At 41.5% G+C, this 26,286-nt stretch overlaps 1 protein-coding gene across 1 annotated transcript in view; it reads left to right on the top strand.

Annotated features, from left to right (window-relative positions):
- Window positions 1-26,286, top strand: part of PHF11 (PHD finger protein 11) — a 32,529-nt gene that overhangs the window by 4,040 nt on the left and 2,203 nt on the right. The window contains exons 2-9 of the mRNA XM_069467711.1: window positions 4,137-4,258; window positions 9,834-9,941; window positions 15,614-15,747; window positions 20,099-20,148; window positions 22,047-22,114; window positions 22,909-22,975; window positions 23,658-23,789; window positions 24,796-24,867. Coding sequence (XP_069323812.1) covers window positions 4,137-4,258; window positions 9,834-9,941; window positions 15,614-15,747; window positions 20,099-20,148; window positions 22,047-22,114; window positions 22,909-22,975; window positions 23,658-23,789; window positions 24,796-24,867 — 753 coding nt within the window. The remainder of the gene's footprint in view (window positions 1-4,136; window positions 4,259-9,833; window positions 9,942-15,613; window positions 15,748-20,098; window positions 20,149-22,046; window positions 22,115-22,908; window positions 22,976-23,657; window positions 23,790-24,795; window positions 24,868-26,286) is intronic.

Raw genomic sequence — 26,286 nt, 5'->3', positions numbered from 1 at the left:
CCTGGCTAATTTTTTCTACATATATTTTTAGTTGTCCAGCTAATTTCTTTCTATTTTTAGTAAAGATGGGGTCTTGCTCTTGCTCAGGCTGGTCTCAAACTCCTGACCTCAAGCCATCCTCCCGCCTCAGCCTCCCAGAGTGCTGGGATTACAGGCGTGAGCCACTGCTCCCGGCCTCACATTTCTTCATATCCTCTGCTTTGCTGTTCAGTACAGTAGCCACTCACCACATGTGCCTGTAGAGCACTTAAAATGTGGCTTTTCCAGTGGAGACCCCGCTATAAGCACAAGACACACTGGAGTTCAAAGACTCAGTACAAAAGAATAAGTTATAATTTTTACATTGACTAAATGCTGAAAGGATATAGTGTTCTTGGATATATTTGCTTATATAAAGCGAGTATTAAAATTGGTTTCACCTGTTTCTTTTTTTTGCTTTTTTTTTTAAATTTTTTATTTATCTTTTTTTTGAGACAGGGTCACCCAGGTGAGAGAACAATTGATATGGAGGCGGGATATTAGGCAAGGGAACACAGGTGGCACTGAAAGAGCTCAGGTGTCGGAAACATTAGGAACAAAATTAGGGTTATAGATCAATGAAGACAAAAGCTGTGGGCGAGCTGCAGCACCCATTGTAGATAGACCTTGCCGGCTCCGGCTTGGGGGAAGTCCCATGGGCCCCGCGTGCGCCGCGTGCGCCGATGGAGGGTAAGAGTGTCCGCAAATGAGCCTGACTCCATTATAGCATCATTACCATAGATTAGCCTTGCAGCTTCCCGGTCCTCCTTTCCCCGCCCATGGGCTTTGAAAGCCACTACACATCCGGGCCTGAACTAATAAAGTAAAACACTCCCCCGCCCAACTGATGGGAGGAGATAACTTTCCCATTGGCCAGGGGACTGCAATCCAAGAATGAGGAAGTCAGGAGAAAGAAAAGGAGACCCCAGGGCCACTGTCTGCTGGGACTTGTTCCTGTTCCTGTCCGCTTTTGGAGTGTATCATCTCTTGCTAATCTTTCTTGACACGCCCCCCGCCACCATGTCTGGAGGTATACTTGCTTGATAAATTTCTTTCACTGCGCTTTACTGCTTTGGTGTTCGGTTGCAATTCTTTGTGTTCTAGCACAAGGACGGGGGACAGTCACTCTCCAGTAACAATGTGATCATAACTCACTGTAGCCTGTAACTCCTGGGCTCAAGCCATCCTCCCGCCTCAGCCTCCCAAAGCACTGGGATTACAGGCGTGAGCCACCGTGCCTGGCCTCTTTTTTTGCTTTTTAAATGAGGCTTCTAAAAAATTTTCAGTGACACCTGTAGCTCACATTTGTGGCTCGCTTTATGTTTCTGTTGGACAGCGCTGGTCTAGAGCACCCAACAGTGACTCGCACGCAAGAAGTGCTCCCAAATCCTGGGTGGTTTGAGATGAATGAAAAAACAAAAAAAGCCCATTTCATCTGAGCAGTTTTCACTCTATCTCACTCCTTTTTCTTGGTTGGTGGGGAGCAAGGTGCTACTAATTTGTATCCTCACTAGGCGGGACCCAAATCCAAGAAACAAATTAATTAAAGAAACTCATATGAATGTGAAATAAATGCTAGCTCCAATGCAGTCTTCTAACTTTGTAAAATGAAAGACCTGATTTAGAAAGAGGAAAACTGAAAGAGAGAGGGAGAGAAAGAACAAGAGATCTGAATAACAAACGGGACTTTTAGGAACCTATTAAGTAGTTAACCTCATCTAGATTTAAAACTTTTGCCATTAAAGCCTGGGTAGGGTAGTGTAGCATTTTGGGAGGCCAAAGGAAGAGGATAGCTTAAGCCCAGGAATTAGAGACCAGCCTGAGCAATACTGCAAGTCAAAATACAATAGAAAAGTAGAAAAATTAGCTGGGTGAGGTGGCTCGCACCTGTAGTCCTAACTGCTGGGGAGCAAGGCTAAGGCAGAGGATCCCTTGAGCACAGGAGTTCAAGGTTGCAGTGAGCTATGATGATGCTGCTGCACCCTAGCTCGGGCAACACAGAGACCCTGCCTCAAAAAATAATAATAAATAAAAAATAAAACTTTCTTCATTAAATGGTAAAATAAATCTGTTTCAAAACTAAAATTTGAAGATGAAAATAAAAGCTGTTTTCTACTACAGAAAACCAAAGGAATTAAGAAGACAAGCATTTCAGTGGGCAAAAAAAATCTTAAATGGATTGTTTTTTGTTTTTTTTTTGAGACAGAGTCTCACTATCTTGCCTGGGCTAGAGTGTCGTGGCATCAGCCTAGCTCACAGCAACCTCAAACTCCTGGGCTCAAGCGATCCTACTGCCTCAGCCTCCCGAGTAGCTGGGACTACAGGCATGTGCCACCATGCCTGGCTAATTTTTTCTATTTTTAGTTGTTTGGCTAATTTCTTTCTATTTTTAGTAGAGACGGGGGTCTTGCTCTTGCTCAGGCTGGTCTCAAACTCCTGAGCTCAAGCAGTCCTGCCTCAGCCTCCCAGAGTGCTAGGATTACAGGTGTGAGCCACCACGCCCGGCCTTAAATGGATTCTTTTGGCCAAATTAATAGCAAATGAGTTTGAGCAGCTCACCTCTTACTGACACACCGGTGGAGATCTTCCTAACTGCTGGCTTTTTTCTCCCTCTCTCTGCCTCCTTCCTTTTCTTCTTAGTTCTTACCTTGGGTTTCTTTCCTTTCTTCCATTCCTCTCCTTTAAAAAAAAAAAAAAAAAAAACCTATTTCCTACCTTTGTTAGAGTAGGTAGTCAGCGAAGTATGAGCAGGGGAGGAGGGTGGGGCACTTGCTCCTTTCGAGTTTCTCTCTTTCTTGGGCGTGTACTCTCGCATCTGCACGAGCCTTTCCTAAGCCTGTCCCCTTTCATTCAGTAAACTCGCCACTATCACTGGGTTGTGTGCACATCCTGAAATTCCTTTCTGTGACATTAGCAAGAACCTTTACACTGGTGACGCCTTCATATATCTTTCTCACCTAACTAATCAAGACGTTGAATTACATTACTCATGTACTTCTTTAATTCTCCTAGAATTTATTTTTAATATAATATGGCATAGGAATCTAACTTTTTTTTTTTTTTACAAAGAGTTAACAAGAACACTATTTCTTGAATACACCATTGTTTTCTTCTTGATTTGTATTGACAGTAACGATGATTATTATTGAGGACTGGCTATGGGCAAGGCAATGTTTTGAGAGCTTTGCCTATATTTAAATTCCTGGTTATTATTAACAGAAGAAAACAAACTCTGTGAAGTAATTTAAAGAGGTTTATTCTGAGCCAATATGAATGACCATGGGAGGGGTGGGGAGGCATACAAACCCAAGAAGCCTCGAGTGAGTGGTCCCAAGGTGGTCAGATGACAGTTTGGTTTCATACATTTCAGGGAGGCAGAAGTTACAGGCAAAGACATACATCAGTACCTCGAGGGTATCCGAGGGTATACATTCGTTCGGCCCCAAAGGGCGGGTTACCTTGAAGTGAGGGGTGGGGAGGTGCTTACAAGCCTTAGGTGGATTTAGAGATTCTTTAATTTGCAACTGGTTAAAGGAATAAAGCTTTGTGTAAAAACTTGGAGTTAGCAGAAGAGATGACTGGGTCAAAATGACCTGTTTAGCAAGGTAGATGGCCTACAGGTTTGACCCTTAACTGGCATTGCTTTAGGCCTTGTTTATAATTTGGTCTCTTATTGCCACAAAGAGTCTGTTTTGTCAGTCCTATGATCTCTATTTGAACATTAATGCTGGTCAGATGTGTCTCAACTCCAAAAGGGAGGGGTTGTGAGGCCTGTCCGACCTCCCTTCCTTCCAGTTGTGGCCAGGAACTCAATTTTAAGGTTTTTTTGGGGTCTCCTTGGCCAAGAGGGGGTCCATTCAGTCACTGAGGAGCTTAGGATTTTATTTTTAGTTTACATTGTGTTTCTTGAATACAGGTTTTCCTCACTTTTAGGCATTTTTATGATTCATTAATTTTTTTATTAGCCCATTAGAAAACAGAAAGTTGATTTTCTACTTGTATCCTTGATTTTTTTGTCTCCCTGGAAATTGAGAATTTTCTACTATAAGACTGGAGGAGGAGTTAGTGAGACCAAGAAATTCCACTTTTCCGTCTCTCACCAGGGATGTCACTTATAGGTGTCTTTCAGGTTGCAGAAAAGATGGAAAAAAGGACGTGTGCACTCTGCCCCAAAGGTGTCGAGTATAGTGTCCTGTACTTTGCTCAAGCAGAGAATATAGCTGCTCATGAAAATTGTTTGGTAAGTTACTTGAAAACTTACTTGAATGTACATAAGTACTTCTAGGGTAGAACATACCAGAATAGATAAATGGTGCTTTGAATACAAAGAATAACAAGTTAACCATGGTTTGAGCTTTTAAGTGAGGATTTGGGGAGCTTATTTTTCTAACTTTGAACTGTTTCAGACCTTATCATTTTAGGATTACTTTTAATTTTATTTATAACTGGTCAAACACACAAAGAAAAAGAACTATGGTGAAGAACCTTCTTTAAAAGTATTTTAATGAAATATTTCATATATTGCAGACAGCCATAGACCTTCTAGCCAGATATAATTTCTATCAAACTCTACAGATTTTTGAGATTTATCAATGTTGGTGAACATAGCTCTAAGTTTTTCATTTTAAATATATTATAGTGTTTCATTTCATGACTATAACACCATTTAAATATTCTTCTGTGAGTAGACATTTTTTCCAGTATTTTCTTTTCTATGACTAACACGTTGTCATGAACATTCCTGTCTAGGTATCCTTATATATGTGAGAACTTCTCTGGTCTAGGGTATAGCTAAGAGCAGAATTGCTGGGGCCAAGGGGGGAGCATTTTGCACTTCACTAAATTTGCCAAATTGTTCTCCAAAGAGATTATGCCAACTTTGACTTCCACTAAACTTGTTTCAGAGTATGTTTCTCTTCATCTTTGCCAACATTTGATATTATGAGATTTTAATTTTTTCCTCTCTCATAGGTGTGAAACCGTATCTTATTTTCATTTGCATTTCCCTGGTTCCTGGTGGGGTTGCATATCATTTGATGCGCTTATGCACCATTTGGTTTCTGCTTCTGAGAATGGTGTGTTCATAGGCTTTACTTTATCTTTGAGACTTTTTTTTTTTGCTTATATGTATTTATTTATATAGAAATAGATCCTATTGCTTTATTACGTATGTTGGCTTTTAATTATACTTACCGTGTTTTCTGTCAGACAGACGTTTAAAATACTGTAGTTAAATTCATTATTATTTTCCTTTATCATTTGGGGTTTTTTCCCCCTAAGAAATTCTTTTCTGTACTAAGATTCTACCTTTTTCCCCCCAAGTTTTAAAATTTTGCTTTTCTCATTTAGTTTCTTAATCCAACTGGAATTTTACTATTGTAAAGTAGAAATCTAATTTTATTTTACCACATGGTTAACAACTTTCCCCAGCTCTATTTATTGAATAATCTATCCTTTCCTTTGGATTTGTAGTTATAATTACTAAGAATTTTTAATAATAATAATGATAGCTATTATTATTATTTGGTGTTCACTGTGTGCAAGGTAATGTTCTGGGAGCCTTACCTACATTAAACTATTAATCCTCACAGCAACCCTAACAGGTAGGTACTGTTACTATTCTCAAACTAAAGATAAAACCACTGAGGCATGGAGAGACCTTTCCCAAGGTCCCATGGCTAGTAAGTGACTGAGCAAGGATCCTCACCCAGGTAGTCTAGTTCTAGAACCCTCAAGCTTTAGACCTAAAGTGCTGATAATATCATCTGTCATGTGCATGTGGATCTGTTTCTGGTTTCCTGTCCCTGTGCTGGTATAACAAACACTGTCTTAATTACAGTCAGCCCTCCACATCTGCTGATTCAGCCAACCGCAGATCGAAAATATTTGGGGGAAAAACACACTAAAAAATAACAACACAACAATTTTTAAATCACAAATTTTTTAAAAACATAACAACAATTTACATAGCATTTACATTGCATTAGATAAGTAATCTAGAGATGATTTAATGTACAGATCCTCCTCGACTTAGGATGAAGTTATGTCCCCATAAACCCATTGTAAGTTGAAAATACCATAAATTGAAAATGCGGCCGGGCGCGGTGGCTCACGCCTGTAATCCTAGCACTCTGGGAGGCCGAGGTGGGCGGATCGTTTGAGCTCAGGAGTTCGAGACCAGCCTGAGCAAGAGCGAGACCCCACCTCTACTAAAAATAGAAAGAAATTATATGGACAGCTAAAAATATATATAGAAAAAAAAAAAAAATTAGCCGGGCATGGTGGCGCATGCCTGTAGTCCCAGCTACTCGGGAGGCTGAGACAGGAGGATCGCTTGAGCTCAGGAGTTTGAGGTTGCTGTGAGCTAGGCTGACGCCACGGCACTCACTCTAGCCTGGGCAACAGAGTGAGACTCTGTCTCAAAAAAAAAAAAGAAAATGCATCTAATACACCTAACTTACCAAACATCATAGCTTTGCCTCACCTACCTTAAACATGCCCAAAACATTAGGTAAAATCATCTAACACAAAGCCTATTTTATAATAAAATGTTGAATATCTCATGTAATTTATTGAATACTGTCCTGAGTGAAAAACAGAATGGTTGTATGAGTGCGTGAAGTACAGTTTCTGCAGATTTTTCTACCACCGTAAAGTCAAAAAAATCCTAAGTTGAACCATTGTATATTGGGGACCGTCTGTGTACAGGGGGAGGTGTGTAGGTTATATGCAAATACTATGCTATTTCATATGTAAGGGACTCTGAGCATTGGATTTTGGCAGGGGTTCCTGGATCCAGTTCCACAAAGATACTGAAGGACAACTACGCTATGGCTTTAGAATAAGCCTTGGTTATTGTTTTGGTGCTTTGAATTTTGGGATCAGTTTTTCAGACTTCACAAAAATTCAATTTAATTTGTAGATGAATTGGAAAAAATAGACACCCTCATGATATGTGAGTCAATAATTTTTTTTTTCTCTGTAGTGGTCTAGAACTTTGGATTAGGCCTGCTGGGTTTGTTTTTTGTTCTGTTCTATTACTTTTTTCTAATACCTTTTTAAATGAGCTATTATCTAGGTATTTAAACTCTGTTGATTTTTATTTACCTCATCCAGCAATCTTCCCTTAGTTCTAAAAGTCTCTAGATGTATCTGGATATTGTATCTGGACAATTCTCATCTGTGAATAAAGGCAATTTTATTTATTTACCTTTAATTTGGGGGCCTCTTAATTTCTTTTCCTTGTTTTATTGCATTTCTAAAACATTCTATCATAGTGGTGATTAGAAGCAGTTAAAGTAGGGAGCCCTGTCTTGTTTCAGATATCAATGGGATGCTTCTAAGGTCTTACCAATAAATTTCTGTATGCTTTAGGTTTTTAATGATTTCATTTTATTAAAATAAGGAAGTTACCTTTTATCTCTAGTTTGCTAAAAATTAGAGTATTGAATATTATGAAATGCTTGTTCTGCATCTATTGAAATGATCTTCTGGGTTCTTTCTCTGTCTTTCTGTGGCTGCAAACAGGGCTGGATACTTTATTTCATTTTACTTTTTATGTACATAATTTGATAGTTTTTTAAAATCTCAAACTTACAGAAAAGTTGCACATATAGTGCAAAGAACTTTCTTTTTTTCTGACCAGAACCATTTTAAATTAAATGATTTGTCATCTCTCCTGAATACTTTGTGTGTATTTTATACATACAAAGACATGCTCTTACATAATCACAAAATAACCATCACAATTAGGAAATTAATGTTATTACATTATTACCACCTAATCTTCAAACTACTCCAGTTTCACCTGTTGTGCTAATAACATCCTTTATAACAAACGATTCCAGTTCATGGGTTGCATTTAGTTTTCATATCTCAGGTTTTTCCCTTTTTAATGTTAGTAATGTGTGAGATACTTATATTTTTTTCTGCTGTTAAACCATTCTGAAATTAACACTATTTGATCATGATATTTTATTCCAGTGTACTTCTGATGTTGATTTGCTACTATTTGTAGCTAATTTTATTGGTATAATTTGCATAAAACAAAATACACCCATTTTAAGTGTCCAGTTTGAAAAGTTTTGAGACATGTACACACCCATGTAACCACGACTGCGATCAAGCTATAGAACATTGCCATTACCTCGGAAGATTCCCTCATGCCTTTTGCCATTAATCCTTCCTACCCCAAGTCCCTATAGATTGGCCTTATCAGGCTGGGTGTGGTAGCACATACCTGTAGTTCCAGCTACTCGAGAGGCTGAGGCAGGAGGATCGCTTGAGCCCGGGAGTTTGAGACTGCAGTGAGTTATAATGATGCCACTGCACTCCAGCTTGAGCAACAGAGTGAGACTCTGTCTCAAAAAAAAAAAAAAAATTAGTCTATCTTTTCTCAAATTTCATATGAAAGGAATCCTGCAATATGTACTCGTTTCTGTCTGGCTTTGTTTCTCAGCACAGTGTTTTGGAGATTCGTCCATGATGTTGTCTGTGTGTGTGTATTTCGTTCCGTTTATTTCTTCATGGTATTCAATTGAATGGATATATCACAATTTGTTTTTCTATTCACCTTTGATAGACATATGTGTTATTTCCAGTTTAGGGCCATTATGATAAAATCTGCTATGAATATATGTTTTTGAGTTTTTGTGTGGACATAGGCTTTTATTTCTCTTGGGTGAATACCTAGAAGTACAATTGCTAGGTCATGAAGTAAGTATATAGTAACTTTAAAATTGATTGTGTCATTTTACACTTCTGCCAAAAATATGGCAGAGTTTCATTTGCTCCACATCCTCAACAACACTTGGTATTTTCAGTCTTTTTATTTTGGGCCAGTCTAGTGTATATATTGGTATCTCGTGTCTTAGTTTGCCTGAGGGTTGATGATATTGAGCGTCTTGTTGTGTATTTATTTGCCATTCATAAACCTTCTGTTATGAAGTGTCCGTTCAAATTTTTTGCCCACTTTTAATTGAATTGCTTGTCTTATTATTGAGCTGTAAGTTTTTTCTATATTCTGATAGAAGTCTTTTGTCAGATATATGTATTGTGAATATTTTCTCCCAATCTCTGGCTTGCCTTTCTTTCTTAGCGATGGCTTTCAAAGAGCAAACAATTTTTATAGTGAAGTCCAACTTATTAGCTTTTTCTTTATGGTTTCTGCTTTCATAAGAAATTTTTGCCTGTACCAATGTCACAAAAATTTTCTCTTTCACGCCCTTTGTTATCTGAATTATGTGTAACATTGATCTTTAATTCAGAAGGGAGGTTGGATTCTTTTGGTTTCAAGTAGCACATAGAAACTTGAGCAGGCCTAGATATAAAAGGAGGTTTGGAATAAGGTTGTGGGGCATTTCCTGGCTCCTAAAGGCAGGCATGTAGGTGGGTCTAGGAAACAGGAGCTGGAAAGCCATCAGGAACCCAGAATGGCCTCTCTCTAGCCCTTGTTTTTGCTTTTCTTTCTTTGCAGATTGACTTACTCTGACCATGTGGCTTTGGCTGTTGCTCAGAGCCAACTCCACATTTTCAGGACAGAGAATCAGATTGGCCCAATGTGGCATCAGAGTCCCACCCAGGTCCAGTTAGCCACTGGGGGTCAGGATTACAGAGTATGAAACATGCCTGGGGAGTAGGGTCACTCCCAAAGAAGTGGGGTGGCTTGTGGTCTGCTCATCCACCCCAAAAGGTGGTCACTGTTCTACCCTCAATCCATCTTCCACCCCTGGTGAGAACTTTTTGGTATGATTTTCTGACTTGTGGCTTTCAGTATTACTTTAGTGCATACTTTGGGTTTTTTCCCCAATCTGCAGCTGTATTCTTCAGCACTAGTGGAAAGTGAGGATCATGATGCACGGAATCTTGACAGAAACTTTGATGTGAATTCAGTAAAGAAAGAAATCTACAGAGGAAGGAGGCTGGTGAGTGTCAATGATTTTATTACTCCTACAGGATGAACAGACCCCCCAGGGATGCATTCGAAAGAAAGTCTATTTGATTGATAAACCAGTCATAGAGAAGCGTCTTGGAGAGCTGAAAGAAGTAGGACCCATATTGGAAACTTAGATTCAACTGAAAATTTAATATTTTAAAATAAACTACTATACTCTTCATCAGTAAAGTAGTTAAGAGTTAGGATGCTTTTGGCTGTAAGTAGAGAAAAGCCCAACTCAAACTGGCTTTAACAAAGAGGATGCTTATTTTCTCACTTACTGAGGGAAAACATCCACTTCAAAGTTGCTTGCTTCAGTGGCTCCATGATGTCATCAGGGGCCCAGGTTCTCCCTCTGTGCCCTCCTGTCCCCAGCATGAGCTGGTCCCCTGTGGTCACAGGGCAGCTGCAGGCAGAACCTAGAGCACCAGGCTTTCTTGTTCACATGTAGTGGAACATAAAGGTCACCCCCATGCGTGGAGCCAGAGCCCTTCGGAAAGTTTAATCAGGTTGCACCCCTCTTTCTGCGCCAGTTGGTGGGGGTGGCCGTAACTAATCAGAATCTGCCCTTGGAACCGGGTCAGCACCCCCTGGGTCATGAGGGGGATATCCGGGAAGGAAGGAGTGCTGAGGAGCTATCCTGCTGGGTCCATTGCCATCCACTTCCTCTGGGAAAGGCCCTTCTCAGCTCAGCAAACAGGACAGCAAGTGTGAGCACCTCACACTGTGACCACAACCACAGTGAGGTTAATGACTAGGGACAAACATTCATTTAGTCCTTGCAAGGTGGCAGTGTCCTGTGGTAGGTGTTACACACATCGCTCTACGTGAACTTCCTGCTGTGGGTGTAATGATTCATTTTATGAATAGAAGAAATAGTCCAGAGTGAAAGGGAACAGTCCAGATGGAATGCTGCAATTAGGCTCTCTCAGGCAGTGGACACAATACTGCAGGAAGAAAGTCATAAAAATGGAGTCTGTGGCCCCTGCCCCAGACGTCTGCACTGTCCTAGGAATTGGCAAGACTGGCCACCGCCATCACTAGTACTGACAGGGCAGCAGCCCCAGGACTTGGGTGTGGTAAGATGGGTGAGCGGGGAGCCCCTCTGATTAGAAAGCATCAGACAGGCCTCAACTGAAAGATGACTTTGGTTGCTCTTTGTTAAGTGGATCTGAGTGAGGACACGTAGAGCTCAGGAAAGCCCCATTCGATTCCAGTAGTTGTTCACACAGGAAGAGGTGCAGGCTGAGGAATGAGCGGGGTTGACCGACAGGAGGCATAATATTCAGAAAGAAGCAGGTGCCCCGGAGAGTTTGCGCCGACTTTGGGATGCAGATTTCCCTACTGGGAAGACTGGGGTGGGTTGGCAGTGGAGGAGAGAGGAGGAAAAAGTCACCTGAAGTGATAGTCCCCCACTCACTAACAAGGACCCCTGGGAATATGCGGGCAGGCACACCGAGCCCACCCATGCGGGAGGCAGGCCGGTGCGGGGAGGGGTTCACTTCAGCGGGGCACGAGCTCAGAGGGGCACAAGGCCGCAGGCTCCTCCCGCAGCCGCAGCCGGGGCTCAGGAAGCCTTCCTAGTGGGGTGGGAGGTGACAGGAAGATGGCGAAGGGGGATTCCAGAGAGGGAACGGGAGGTGCAGCAGTGTGGAAGGCCAGAATGATCAGGGCACGTTCCCATGCTGTGAGCGCACGACCCCACGGGACGCGCGTACTGGCTGCCCGGGCTTCCCCAGGGAGCGCCAGAAGCCACGAAGCCGCTCCCTTAGATGATGAGTCGACTCCGGGTTTTCCCTAGCACAAGTGATGCTGCCAGAACGCCTTTGTGCTTATATCCTGTGTCCTTGTTTGAGGCTGGCAGAGAAGTTTTACCTTGCATTTCGCTGGTCGCTGAAGAGGCTGGACATTATTTCTCTTCAGGCGGCTCCCATGGTCCCAGCTCCAGCAGTTCTTCAGAGATCCCGGTACCCAGGGGTCCCACCACACGGCTGCTGCCCCCCACTGCAAAGCCCCCGGCCTCCCCTCCCCCCACCCACACGCACCGTCTCCTGGCACCTGGCACAGCCCCGCCCGGGAGTTGAACCCTCCGGTCTGCGGTGGGCACTGGCACTGGAGCAGGTGCACAATTGGGAAAAACCCACAGCTGTGCTGCCCCATCTTAGATTGGTGGCCACAAACCTCAGAAGGGCCTTCAGCACTTCCCTTGTACGTTTGCTTCACCTCCACCCTCGCGTTTGCTATTTCACATCCTCTTCTCTCTCTTTAGAACCTCTCCCAACCCCAAGTTGACTGTGCCTGATTGTCACTGAGAAAATGGAAACAATTAGACAGGAACTGCCCTCACCCCATGCTTCTGCCCACCCAGCTCTGTCCCCTGACTCTCTGACCTCCCTCAACCCTCCCCGTGGGCTGTGGAGCCCTCCCCTGAAGGAACAGGCCCTTGCATTTCCCTCCACCCCCTTCACACCAGTGTCTCCCTTTCTATGGGCGTGTCCCCCTCAGCATATAAACATGATCCATGGTCCTGTCATCTTAAAAAAGAAATCCTTATACACAAGAAACTGGTCAAACACACTGTCACTTCTCTGTCCTTATTTAACCCTTCAGCAGTGCTCATCATACAGTTGTCCATGCCCTGCACCTTGAAGCACTTTCTTCTTTTGGCTTCCTTGACACACACTCCCAGCGTCCCCTACCTTTCTGGCCGTTTCTTACCAGGTGCCTGGCTGCTTTCTCCTCTGCTCAATCTCTAAAATTTGGAGTGCCCCAAGGCTCTGTCCTGGGCTCCTTCCTGGATCTGAATATCCTTCCTAGGTGGCTCACCCAGTTCCCATGGCTTAAAACTATACACATGCCAAGGCCTCTCAAATCTGTCTCTATCTCCAGCCCTGTCCCCTCCCTAGAATCCCAGACTACCAACCTGATCCATCCACCTGAATATCTGATAGCATCCCTGGCCAAAAAAGAACACAATTCCACCCCCTGTGCACACACATGCACACACACACACACACACACACACACTCCAGCCAAACCTGCTCATCCTTCTTCCCAATAAATGGCACCATTATTATCTATTTGCCCAAGCCAGAAGCCTAAGGATTATCTCTTCCTCGTTGACCTCCCAGCCCAACTCAAGCCCATCAGTGTCCATCTTGCATCCATCCGCCCACTTCCTTCAGTGCCACTACACCAGTACGGTGAAGCCACCAACCCCCCTCTCTCAGTGGTTGCTGAAGAGTACTGACACTCGCCCTGCTGCTCTCCTGCCATCCCTATCCCAGCCCCTTCTCTACCCAGCAGCCCAGCAGCCAGAATGATCTCTTAAAAACATTAATCAGTTTTTGTTTCCCTTGCCCCAAGATAAAATCCCAACTCCTTACCCTGGCTCTAAGCCCTACGTGAGCCAGCCCTTTCTTACTCCTTTGATCTTACCTGAAACTCCCCCTTGCCCACTTCACTGTGCCAGCAACACTGGCTGTCCCTCCTGGTCCTTCTAGTCAGCTGGCCAAGGCTCATTCTTGCCACAAGGACTTAAGGCCCTCAGCCTAGCATGTCTTTCCCCTGCATTTTCACATGCTAGGAGGCCTCGTTGTCATTATTTAGATCTTGGCTTCTGTGTCACCTCCTCAAAGGTGATAACTTACTGACCACCCAGTCTGAGGTAGGGACGCAATGACGCTGTCACTTGGCTTTGTTTTAAATTCTATACAATGCATATATCACTTCGTGAGATGCTTTAAAATGGGCTTTATTTGACCATAGTACATTCTCTCCGCTAGAACGTACACGTCATGCAGGCACGTACCTTCTCTGCTTTGCCCACTTCTGTTTCCCTCATCCTAAGGCCGGGCCTGCCACCTCACAGCTACCACACACTGAATAAATGCCACATTCTTCTACAGTCTTTAAATGAATGAATGTTTATTGGCCACTTGTATTTCTTTTTCTGTGCTTTGCCTGTTACTATTTTTCTGTGGGTTATCAGAATCTGAACACTTTAATAGGCTGCAAACATCTTCTTTCAGTCTTTTCCTTGTCTTTTCATATTTTTTAAATGGTATCTGTCACTATACTAATGGAAGATTAAAATATTTATACAGTCAGATCTGTCGGTCTTTTTCTTTGTGGCTTCTGGGTTTCCTGTCTTCCTCAGAAAGCCTTCTTCACCCTGATACCACGTCTCTTTCTCCTGCATTTCCTAATTTTTTTGAAGAGTTTTTTGTTGTTGTTGTTCTCGTTTTGCTTCATGTAGTTTGAGATTTTAAATAGTAGAATTTATTTGAGAGCGTACTATGAGGTGGGGATCTAATTTTCTTTTTTTCCTAGATGCCCAGCCAGCTGCCCCACCACCACCAAAATTAAATGGCCATTGTTGTATGCACTGATGTGAAATTCCACCTTTGTCATAATCTTTTTTTTTTTTTTTTTTTGAGACAGAGTCTCACTCTGTTGCCCAGGCTAGAGTGAGTGCCGTGGTGTCTGCCTAGCTCACAGCAACCTCAAACTCCTGAGCTCAAGCGATCCTCCTGCCTCAGCCTCCCGAGTAGCTGGGACTACAGGCATGCACCACCATGCCCGGCTAATTTTTTTTATATATATTTTTAGCTGTCCATATAATTTCTTTCTATTTTTAGTAGAGATGGGGTCTCGCTCTTGCTCAGGCTGGTCTCGAACTCCTGAGCTCAAACGATCCGCCCACCTCGGCCTCCCAGAGTGCTAGGATTACAGGCGTGAGCCACCACGCCCGGCCCACCTTTGTCATAATCTTATTTGTCACCTATGTTTGAATTTTCTTTAACTATTTCTATGCTGGCTTGTGCTGCTACTAGGATGTCATGTGAGCATCTCCTGTTGGCAAGGTGACTCCATTGTGCCTCTGGGTCACTCAGCTAGAGTATGATGCCAGCAGCCTCCGCCCTGGCTGTGTGCCCCGTAACCAGTGAGGCTGCCTCGGGCACACACGGTCTGCCCAAGCATCCCCACACCACTGTCGTCTGTAAAATACCAAAAGACCGGGTAGATAGATAAAAGCAAGGGATCAAATAAATTGAACTAAGAAAAAAAAGGTTGTTACTCAAGAGGGTTTTTGTTTGTTTGGTTGGTTGGGTTTTTTTTTTTTGGTTTTTGCCTTACTGCATAGATTCCAAAGAGGCTTCCCTGACTTTAGCTCACGTAACTCTGTAAGAAAGGTGCTGTTGCCCTAGGGAGGAATCAGTCTGAGCAAGGAGGAGTCACTGTCTCCAGGTCACACAGCTCTTACTGTCCTAGCCAGCAGCTGCTCCTTGCCCCAGTCTTAGTGTCCCCAACAGTCCCTTTGCCTAGAGCTGGGTAAGTGTGTAGCTCTGCTTTTTAGAAATCTCTTTTTAAAAGAAAGAAAGAGGTTGTTTTTGAAACAAAAAGCATTCTTTGCTTTTAATCAGATCATTAATCAGATCTGTGCCAAGCATTCTAGTTAGCTGAGGTTTGGCTGAAATCTCCACGTGAACGGACAAACGTAAGAACTATACCTGATGTTTATAGCTGAGGATGGAATTTTGCTAATGACACCCAGGCTGAAAATATAGGGCTGCTGACTTAAATAATAATGACACTTTTAAATTTTAACAAAAATTATGGAAAACAGGTGCTTACTTAGTAAAATCTATTTTTCTGTAGAAATGCTCATATTGTGGTCAAAAAGGAGCCACCGTGGGATGCGACGTAAAAGCTTGTAACAAGTCATACCACTTTTTCTGTGCCAAGGAGGACTACGCAGTTCCACTAAGTGATAAAGCTCAAGGAACTTATAAGTATTGAATAAAACATTTTTAAAACCATATTTGGGGGAGCTGGGGTAAAGAATGGTTACATTATGACAAGGAGGCTTTCGGAACTAATTTCACGTAAATGGTTTTCAAATGAGAACATGGTTTGGGGGACCCCCCAGGTGGGAACCTGACTTCACAAGATCTTCTCTAAATATCATAGGGAGAAAATGATGCAGGGTTTTATTGTTTTTGTTTTTGTGAGATACTGTCACCTCATCGCCCTGGGTAGAGTGCAGTGTCATCATAGCTCACTGCAACCTCCAACTCCTGGGCTCAAGCAACCCTCCTGCCTCAGCCTCCTGAGTAGCTGGGGCTGCAGGCTCAGGCCACTATGCCCAGCTAATTTTTCTATTTTTAGTAGAGAAGGGGTTTCAAACTCCAAACCTCAAGCAGTCCTCCACCTCTGCCTCTCAGAGTGTTAGGATTACAGGCATGAGCCACCACCCCAGCCTGTTTTTGTTTTTGTTTTTTAAAAAATTTCCCTGCATCCTTTTCTTCCTGGTAGAAAGCATGGCTTGTCACAGTGGCAGAGATGGCCTAAAGGGGGAGAGACAAACAGGAAAAGGTCCGTCCTTCTAAAGCCATGGGGTCATCAGCTTCTCCCTCCATTTTGTGTGTGAATAAACAGGATTTCCCACCACCACATGTCACCACCACCATCTTGCCTACAGATAGCTCCTAAATACAACAAAGAAACTATGCAGCAAATACAGCCATTCATCACTCAGGCGTTGAAGAAATGTATTCTGTTTGTATTGCCTTTGGGTTTTAAGTTTTTCCTAATTTCTTTCAATAATTCTTTAGTGTTAATTTGGACCCGATAAGGCAGATTTCAAGTCCAAGAATTATATTTGTTTTATCCAGGGAGAACCCTCGTCTTCTGACAAAAGATTTCAGTGCAGTTAAATGATAGTACAGTTTGTTTGGTCAGAAGATATCAGTAAGCCAGTTAACTGAATTGATTCAGATATCATGTTCAATTGAACAACCCTTTTTGGTGTGTAGATGCAGCCCATGACGTGTCACACAAAGATGAAGGAAAAGGGCCGGGCGCAGTGGCTCACGCCTGTAATCCTAGCACTCTGGGAGGCCAAGGCAGGAGGATCTCCTGAGCTGAGGAGTTATAGACCATCCTGAGCCAGAGCGAGACCCCGTGTCTACTAAAAATAGAAAAATTAGCCGGGCGTCATGGCTTTTGCCTATAGTCCCAGCTACTTGGGAGGCTGAGGCAGGAGGATCCCAGGAGCTTAAGGTTGTAGTGAGCTATGATGCCACCACTGCACTCTAGCCAAGGTGACAGAGTGAGATGGTATCTCAAAAAAAATAAAAATAAAAAAAAATAAAAGATGAAGGAACAAACTGTCTTAGAAACAGTTTTGACCCTCTTAAATTTATGACATGGAATAAAAAGGAGACTGATGATCTGAAGTTGAAGAGCCAGGTTGACACCTCCCATTTTTTGGGGACATGTGCATAGATTCTGCTTGAACGTTTTAAATTTCAGTGAAATATATTTATGTTTTTCAGTCACAATATTCTGGTTTTTTTTTTTGTTTTTTGTTTTTTTTTTTTTTTGAGACAGAGTCTCACTCTGTTGCCCGGGCTAGAGTGAGTGCTGTGGCATCAGCCTAGCTCACAGCAACCTCAAACTCCTGGGCTTAAGCGATCCTACTGTCTCAGCCTCCCGAGTAGCTGGGACTACAGGCATGCGCCACCATGCCCGGCTAATTTTTTGTATATATATATATTTTAGTTGTCCATATAATTTCTTTCTATTTTTAGTAGAGATGGGGTCTCACTCTTGCTCAGGCTGATCTCGAACTCCTGACCTCGAGCGATCCACCCGCCTCGGCCTCCCAGAGTGCTAGGATTACAGGCGTGAGCCACCGCGCCCGGCCGAGTCACAATATTCTGAATAATAAGATTAGTGTGCGGAGAGCATTATTTTTATCAGCACCACGCTCTAACCAACTGAGCTAACCGGCCACCCTAGAGCATTATTTTTAAAAATATTATTTTGGTAAGATTTGTTAAATTCTTAAAATGATTTTTTAAAATTCCATTCAGAGGCTGAATTTTTTTCCCCCTGTTGGGCATATATCCCCAATTTTACCTCAGTGTTCCTGGCACTGTTTTATTTTATTTGTTCATTTATAACCATTTACTTTATGCCAGGCATAGTTCTAAGTGCTTTATAAATTTTTTTTTTTTTGAGACGGAGTCTCGCTCTGTCACCCGAGATACAGTGCAGTGGTGTTGTGATAGCTCACTGCAACCTCAAACTCCTGGGCTCAAGTGATCCTCCTGCCTCAGCCTCCCAGAGTGCTAGGATTACAGGCATGAGCCACTGTGCCTGGCCTGCTTTATAAATGTTAACTCATCTTAATCCTCATAACAGTCCAGTGAGTTAGACACTATTATCTCCATTTTACAGATGAGGGAACTGAGGCCCTGAGACACTTAGTAAGTTGTCCCCTGATCACATAGCTAGTAAGTGGCAGAACTTCAGGGCTCCTAGGTCCTTGCCTTTTGCCACCAATTCATCTTTAGGCCTAGAGGCCATATATTCTGGAATAATATGGGCAAGCCTACTATTAAAAGAAGTTTGCTAAATAGTTTAAAATATGATTTTGAGCAAATTTGATAGGTATTTTGTTGCTTGAGACATTAGAAAGGAAATGTGTAAATACATTAATTTTGCACTACTTTTTATATTTGACTTGCTAAGAAACTCATGGGTTGTTAGAGTCTTGGAATTTCACTTTTATTATTTACCTTCCCGAAGGCTTGTTTTATTTTGACTTTTACAATGACCGTAAACACAATATCAAACAAAAAGGAGTAAATTTCTTGCTACATGTTAAAGTTTGAAAAAAAAAAACATACTGATCACACATTACTAGAACTAATGAATAAGGACTTGATAAAAGTCTTTTTTATCATTGTTTTATCAAGGAACAGGTGAACTTTTATGCATTTTTTAATTGAATTTAAACATTCCGAGTGCCTATCATACACAGACACCCTGAGATACGAAGAGGAGGCCGAGTGTGGTGGCTCACACCTGTAAGCCCTGCACTTTGGGAGGCTGAGGCAGGAGGATCGCTTGAGGCCAGAAGTTGGAGACCAGCCTGGGAAACATAGTGAGCCTTCATCTCCACCAAAAAAAAAAAAAAAAAATTAGGCTGGCTTGGTGGTGCACAACTATAGTCCCAGCTACTCAGGAGGGTGAGGTGGGAGCATCACTTGAGCCCAGGAGTTTGAGGTTGCAGTGAGCTATGATCACACCACTGCACTCCAGCCTGGGTGGCAGAGCTAAAAACAAAAAGGGCGGAGGAGGATAAGATACAGACAGAACCTCAGAGAGGTTATCTCCTGGTGGGAAAACAAGAAAGGTCAGTGCTAGCTAGAAGTACAGGCCATGGCAGGAGCAGGAGGGGGGTTGCATGAAAGGAGCTTGGCCTTGAGAGTTGTCGACACTGGGGAATGGTGGGGACATGGGGATTCATCCTCATATTTTCTACACTGTCAATATGGTTGAAAAATTTAAGTACTTGGCAAATGAAAGTGCTCAGAGATACAAAATCCAAAGGGGGAGAATAATTTTGAATGGGTGTTGCTGGGAAGGCGGCATGGAGGTGGGAAGAAACCACACCTTCCGCTAGGCAAGGCGGGGTCTGTGTCAGGGAGTCAGCACTATGCAGAAAGGAAGGGAGGTGAGCTCGGGCTGGGGAGGAAGAAAGGCTGGAAAGAAAATGGGACTTGAGTAGTTTCTTAAAATTCACTCCATTTCTTCTTCATCATAGCCTGCTATACTAACTTTTTTCTCTTGGAGGACACTAATCAATTCTAGTTTCCTTGTAGGTCAAATCTAAGACCTGGAGGAGACACTTGTTGATTCTGAGAACTACTTGTCCCCAAATTAATGCATGCAATTTTGTGGTGCTGATTTGAAAATCAGTAGAAATTTGTGTAGTCAGGTGGAAATTTGCCTGCCTTAGAAGATGCTGGATCTTTAGGTATCTCTATACAGTAAAATCCCACTGACTACTGTATATGAACTAGTATTGCTCAAGACAATTTAATCAGCACTCACTCCGTCAGAGAATGTCAGGATCTCCTTGAGGCTCAGAGGGCAGAGAACCATCCATCTGCACTTGATGTGGGTCACTAATTTTATACAGGCTGCTTAAACAGCACTTTTTAAATACATAAATAAATAAGGTGAAGCCATCATGAAAAATAGGTTAGCACCTTTTAAAATCACAATAGACATAATTGGAAAACTATAAATAAAAATATTTTACAGTTCTTTGAAATTGTGTATTTTCAGATTGTTATGCCAAAGACATGCTCCTCCATTACCGGACATCACTTCAAGAGGTAAGTTTCTAAAATTCAGCACTGTGGGTTTAAAGAAAGGTACATTTAGGCATAATGAGGAATAGTCTGATTTAGTAGTCTCATTGAATTAAAAGACAAATTTTTGAGTTAAAATTTTACATACCTATAAAACTGTCAGTTTCTTTGTTTACCATGTAATTGGCTGATTTTTCTTCTTGGTCAAGGAAACCTATTCTCTCTAGGCCATTCTCTGGTATCTTTCATCCTCGCTGCACTCACAGGACCAAACTAAGACACTGTAAAAAGCATTGACTTTTGTGACTGCTTCTCTTCTAGAAGAATATTAGAATTTTTAGTAGATAAAATTAACGAAGTGCTGCACATTCCCTGAATGAAAATTTCCTAAGAATGCATGGTTAGCATTTTAGCTCTAATTAAGGCAAATTGGGCCTGGCTAACTAGAGTTATGGGATGTACATTCATTCATGAGTGGGACAGCAGTGTCTTAGCAGCACTGAATCTGGAATGTTCACCGTGAACTGGAGTCAGGACCTCTTTGGAAAAGACTTAGTTCTGTGTCCTGCCAACTGCACTTTATGGCGGTAAACACCACTCCCTAAACAGCACCTCTACCCTCATTTTTCAGTCACTACCCTTTTAACTCATTAGGAAATTCTATGAAAAATACTGCTTTCCATCAGTATTTATTAACAGGGAAAGAAGACAATCACGTTATTAGGTTAAAAAAGATTATAACACTGTCTAAAATGAATCGTCTCCCGCAAGCAAACTGTTATTTCTTTTGAATGATTCCAAAAATTTTCTGTGTATGTGATCACACCTATTATGCTTTGCTTTTTTCACGTGCTATAGCTTAGAGATACTTCCACATCAGCACAAATGGAATCTACCTCATTTTTAAAAGTCTACATAATATTCCATTGTATAGCTGTGACACAATTGGACTATTCTCTGCTTGATGAACATTTAGGTTATTTCCACCTTTTGCTATTACATTTCATACTATAGTTAACATTGTTCTCTATACATCTTTGTGTCTTTATGTAACATATTAGGAAAACTTCCTATAAATTGGTGGGTCAAAGAATATAAACAATGAAACTCTGGACCAAACTATTGGCTAGTTATCTTCCAAAGAGGCTGTACCAGCAGTACACATTTACCCACATTCTTGCAAACATATATATTAAACAACTTCATCTTTATCAATCTGATAGGTGAAAAATGTTTTATGTTGCATATCTTTATTTATGGGTCAAATTAAGTGCATTCCGTATCTTTTCACCAATTATTTTCTTATGACCCAATTTGTTCATTTTTCTATTCTATGAACCTTCTCCTTAGGGCTCCCCATTTGCCCATTTTTCTATTCGATTATTTATCTTTTTTGCATTAACTTTTAAGATCTTTTTATATTTTAAAAATTAACCCTTTATCATATGTGGTACAAATGCTCAGTCTTAAGTTTGCCATATCTTTTGACTTTATATTAATAATAATTTTTGGCATATAAGAGTTTTATATTTGGCCAGGTGTGCTGGCTCATGCCTGTAATCCTAGCACTTTGGGAGGCTGAGGCGGGAGGATCAGTTGAGGTCAGGAGTTTAAGACCAAACTGAGCAAGAGTGAGATGCCAGCACTATAAAAAATGGAAAAATTAACCGGGAATGGTAGTGTGCACCTGTAGTCCCAGCTACTCAGGAGACTGAGGCAGGAGAATCACTTGAGCCCAGGAGTTTGAGGTTGCACTGAGCTATGATGATGCCACTGCACTCTAGTCCAAGCAACAGAGTGAGACCCTGTCTCAAAAAAAAAAAAAAACCCACAAAAAAGAAAAAAGAATTCTATATTTTATGTAGTTGAACAGTAATCTTTTCCTTTATGGCTTCTAATTTTTACATGATTTATATTTTTAGCTGAGTTCCCAGAAGTGAAAAGGAAAAGAGGAAGGAAGAAATGTCTCCCGACAGACATTCAAATACAGGTAATTTGACTTAATTTTTATAGCTTTAAATTTCTTCATATGGTTCTTATTTAAACCATTCTGAATTTCCAGTGAAATGTACTTTCAAATCATTTGAATGAACAGCATTTGTATAATACACATCTTCATTTGTGTTCTCAGCCCAGATGGAGCTGAGACTGCCCCTGAAGGTGTTTCAGGAAGAATCCCATATTCAGGAAAGTCTTACATAACTTCTAGATGATAGAACCATAATGAGATGAGTATTCATGAGCAGCTGGAAGTTCCAAGCACATAACCTTCAGAAAGTTACATACCCACAGCTCCCATAAAGCATCCTCTGGCATCAAATTAGTGAGAGCATCTGACCCCACAGGGCGCTCAAGGTCTTCCAGTGGGTGGAGGGTACAGTCAGTCATCCTTACAGAGCCAAGCATGTCCCAGCTGCATGGTCCACACCTGATGTAATTTGTAACTCGTATCAATTTCTGGATTATTATATGTAAAGTATATGAAAATATTTTGGGGATTTGAAACAGTTTTTACACATCAGCTCATATAAGCTAAATTCATATGAGCCAGCAACCTTCACCTCTTCCTGTTTACATAAGTGCTCATCAAATGCCTCTTGATGTTTTATTACACAAAACAAAAATACATCTGATGTTTACATCCACGTAAGAATATGGGGCATGATTCTGACCACAGGCATATCATTTAATTATACACAGCAAAAGCCTGGTTGTCATTTCATGCAATATTAAATGCCAATAGTGAAATCAATGTAAAGTAATATTGATTTTCTCTCCTTCTAGGCACTCGAAACAATGGAATTAAATAGATCCATGAGACAAATGAAGGAAGAGCCTGGCAGACACACAGGTTTGCTATAAGTGGTATCTGTACCAAATATGTGCTACATAAAGTACTTACAAACATGTCAACCCATGCCTTTCAAAGGTGCTATCCCACTTTAATCTTTATTCTTCTAGACTTATAGTAACTAAGAAAAGTATAAATCTTTATCATAACTATGCACTGTCATAACCCCAGCATAGCAAAATAATTTGAGTTGGAATCTTTTCTTCAGTATTAAGAAAAAAATACACTCCTTAATAAAGAAGCTGCCAGGCTTGCCTGCGCTCAGAATCCAATGATGTGCCACCCCTCACACTGTGATGCCAGTGACTGCAGTTGTCTGTTCTTTAAGGAAATAGACATTCCACTAACAACGCATAGTAACGGTGACAGGAAAATGGCAGGGGCTGTCATCTCAAAGATTTGAAGCTAAATTTTTAAAAATCCTCTTCATTCATATAGTTATTGTAAAGCAGAGATGTTTTTATTTTCACTTTTCGTAACATTTCATTCATTGTTTCAGCTGGCAAAAAAATGAGGTATGATGCAATTACAGCCAACAGAAAAAGTAAAGGTGCCGTTTTATTTTACTAATTATGCTCCTCCACTGCGGGGGAAGGCCTGAGGAAGGAAGCACGGAGTCATTTATCATCAGCTGCCCTGAGACAGACCATTTCCTCCTAAAAAGTGTTTTTCTTATTCTTAGATGCAATCATGAAAGTTCCTTTCCTTAAGAAATGTAAGGAAGCAGGACTTCTCAATGACTTATTTGAAGAAATATTAGACAAACTTCATTTGATTCAAGAAAGACTCATGGATGAGAAGACTTCAGAAGCAGGTACTGAAATACCAGTATTTCTAAGTATAGAGACTTCTTGTAGACCTAGGTGTGACACAAAACCAAACCAAGAAAAAAAAAAAGACCCATTTCTTTTTTCCTTTCCTTCATCTCATTCTTTAATAAAAATAATTGTACCACATCTACTGTCTTTTATAAATCAACAGGATGTGGGTAATGCAAACCAAGTAATTTTGTCAGAAGTATGCTGATACCCTGAGTCGTGACGTGTTTCCTGAAGCGCAGGCAGGTCGGCCAGTGAGAGCTGAGATTCAGCCGCGCATGTGCCCCCGCCGTCCTGCATGTGTGTCATTAGGATCTGAGAATGGTGTTAACAGCTTTTACTGGACTCAAATTCTATTGCTTGATAAACCAAGTGTCCTTTTTTAATAATGTTAAAGTGTAGAAGAAGGAATTTTAATGTTCTGATTGACGTTTAGTTAAATATGAACTTTTAAAAAAAGTTTTTCTTAAAGAGCTCTTTGGGAAGCTGAAGTTCCATTTATACGTGCAGGTATATAGCTACTTAGCCTTCTTATAACCTACATCATGAGCTTGAAAACTTTATTATAAATAGTCATTTTACCAGGAAAAGCTGAATAGTCTATATTGTAGGTAATGATGTAAAATATGTGCTTATTTGAAAGGGATTATTTTCTATAGGACAAAGCTGAAAAGTAAAATTCAGAGTAAACATTTCCAAAAGCTTTCATTACATTCTTTTATTCGTTTATTATTTTCTCTAGACCAAGCACTTCTCAAACTTGGGTGTGCCCAAGGATCACCGGGAGGGCTTGCGAAAACACAGATAACTGGGCCCCGTCCCACCCCGCCAGGCCCTGACGCCGTAGAAATGCTGGGAATTGACATTTCCCTGGGCGGCGGCGGCTGCGGGCTAGCACTGAAGGGCCACAGTGGACGACTGCTCTCTTTACTGTTCCCTGTTTGGGGTTATTTTCTACCCAAATTACTTAAATTAATACTGAAAATGTTTTTCTCCCTCCAGAGTATGAAGAAATTGGGACTTCACTTTTTGACTGTAGATTGTTTGAAGACACATTTGTACATTTTGAAGCAGGTACGTGAGTTATATAATAACCAAACAGCACAGTTTAGAAATATTTATCATAGATATTGAAATAACATCACAGTATATAGGTGATAAAAATCATTTTGTAAGAATGTTCATTGTCTTATTAAATGAAAGCCCGTTACAAAAGCAGCATGGCCTCGCCACACACAGGAGGAGGCGGTGTACCTCCGCGCACATGCGCACTCAACAGCTGCACCGACGGCGCCGAGACCGTGGGTAGTTGTAGGCGGCCGGATTACAGTGATTTCTTGTGTCTGTTCTTTCAGTGCTGTATTGTAGTTTCCAGATTTTCTACATATACACAAATACTTTTGTAATCAGAAAAAACTCATTAGAAGAGTTAGTAGAAACGAAAAAGCGATTCCAGAATCGGAAAGCGTTCTGGCACGCGCGGGCACAGGCAGGTGGCGCAGCTGCGATAAGCCAGCCCGCCGCTCGCCTCCCTCACGTGGTAAGACATGGAACAATTTCCATCGTCCCAACATTAATCTTCACATCTAATCGCTTATCAGCGGGAGGAGGGTTGTGACAGATTCTAAAAGTTCATCGAAAAAAAAAAAAAGCAAAAAATAGCCAAGGAATTTTTGTAGAAGAAAAAACTGGTCTGAGTTGGGGGAGGGAGACTTCACTTTTATAAAACGTCAACCATTTATTGAGTCTTCCTTTCGGCATTAAGATGTTTTCAAGACAGGCCGAATTGCCCCTTATTTGTGAGTCTGTTCTGACTTCCCTCAAGGCGGCCACAGATCGCCGGGCAGGCTGTGCACAGCCCCACGGAAGCCGGGGGGAGCGGCTCCCCGAAGTTGCACACACAGCGCCCTACACTCTGTTCTTCCCATGGAGATGATCGTCTCTCCAGCAAGCGGTGTTGACACAATAGGTTTTCCCTGTGGAGAAAACATTAGTTCATATCCCTGTACCAACATATACTATCTTTCTCATTTTGGCTTTCTATATTATACACATTTCTGTTTGAATTTTGTATTTTATATATATATATAATCAGCCAAAAAAATTTTTTTTAATCTACTAAACATAGTATCTCTTGTAACGGTCTCTTGAGGGTATCTGCTAATGGAAGTATCTGGGGTTTTTTTGTTTTGTTTTGTTTTGGTTTTAAAGAAGCAGCCTTTAAAATCTTTTTTTCTAAAAAGCTTTAGTTTGTAGGGGACTTTGTGTTTTTCTTTCATGTGAAAGTTACACGTTGGGAACATGTCACGCATCATTACTTGGACGGGCTGGCTGGGAGCATGTACAGTACGATGCAGTGTTTGGGGGACAGCAGGACTCCAGGGGACACTACTTACAAATGCACAAGGACCAACCTAAAAGGCTTAACTTTTGACACCCTAAGTGATAAAGACCTGCTTAATCTAGCCTTAGTAATGTTCCAAGTTAACTACC

The sequence above is a fragment of the Eulemur rufifrons genome, chromosome 4, assembly GCF_041146395.1.
Source record: "Eulemur rufifrons isolate Redbay chromosome 4, OSU_ERuf_1, whole genome shotgun sequence".
In the NCBI taxonomy this organism is placed as follows: Eukaryota; Metazoa; Chordata; class Mammalia; order Primates; family Lemuridae; genus Eulemur; species Eulemur rufifrons.
Note: the sequence above shows the minus strand (reverse complement) of the source record. Positions and strands in the feature narration are given on the sequence as shown.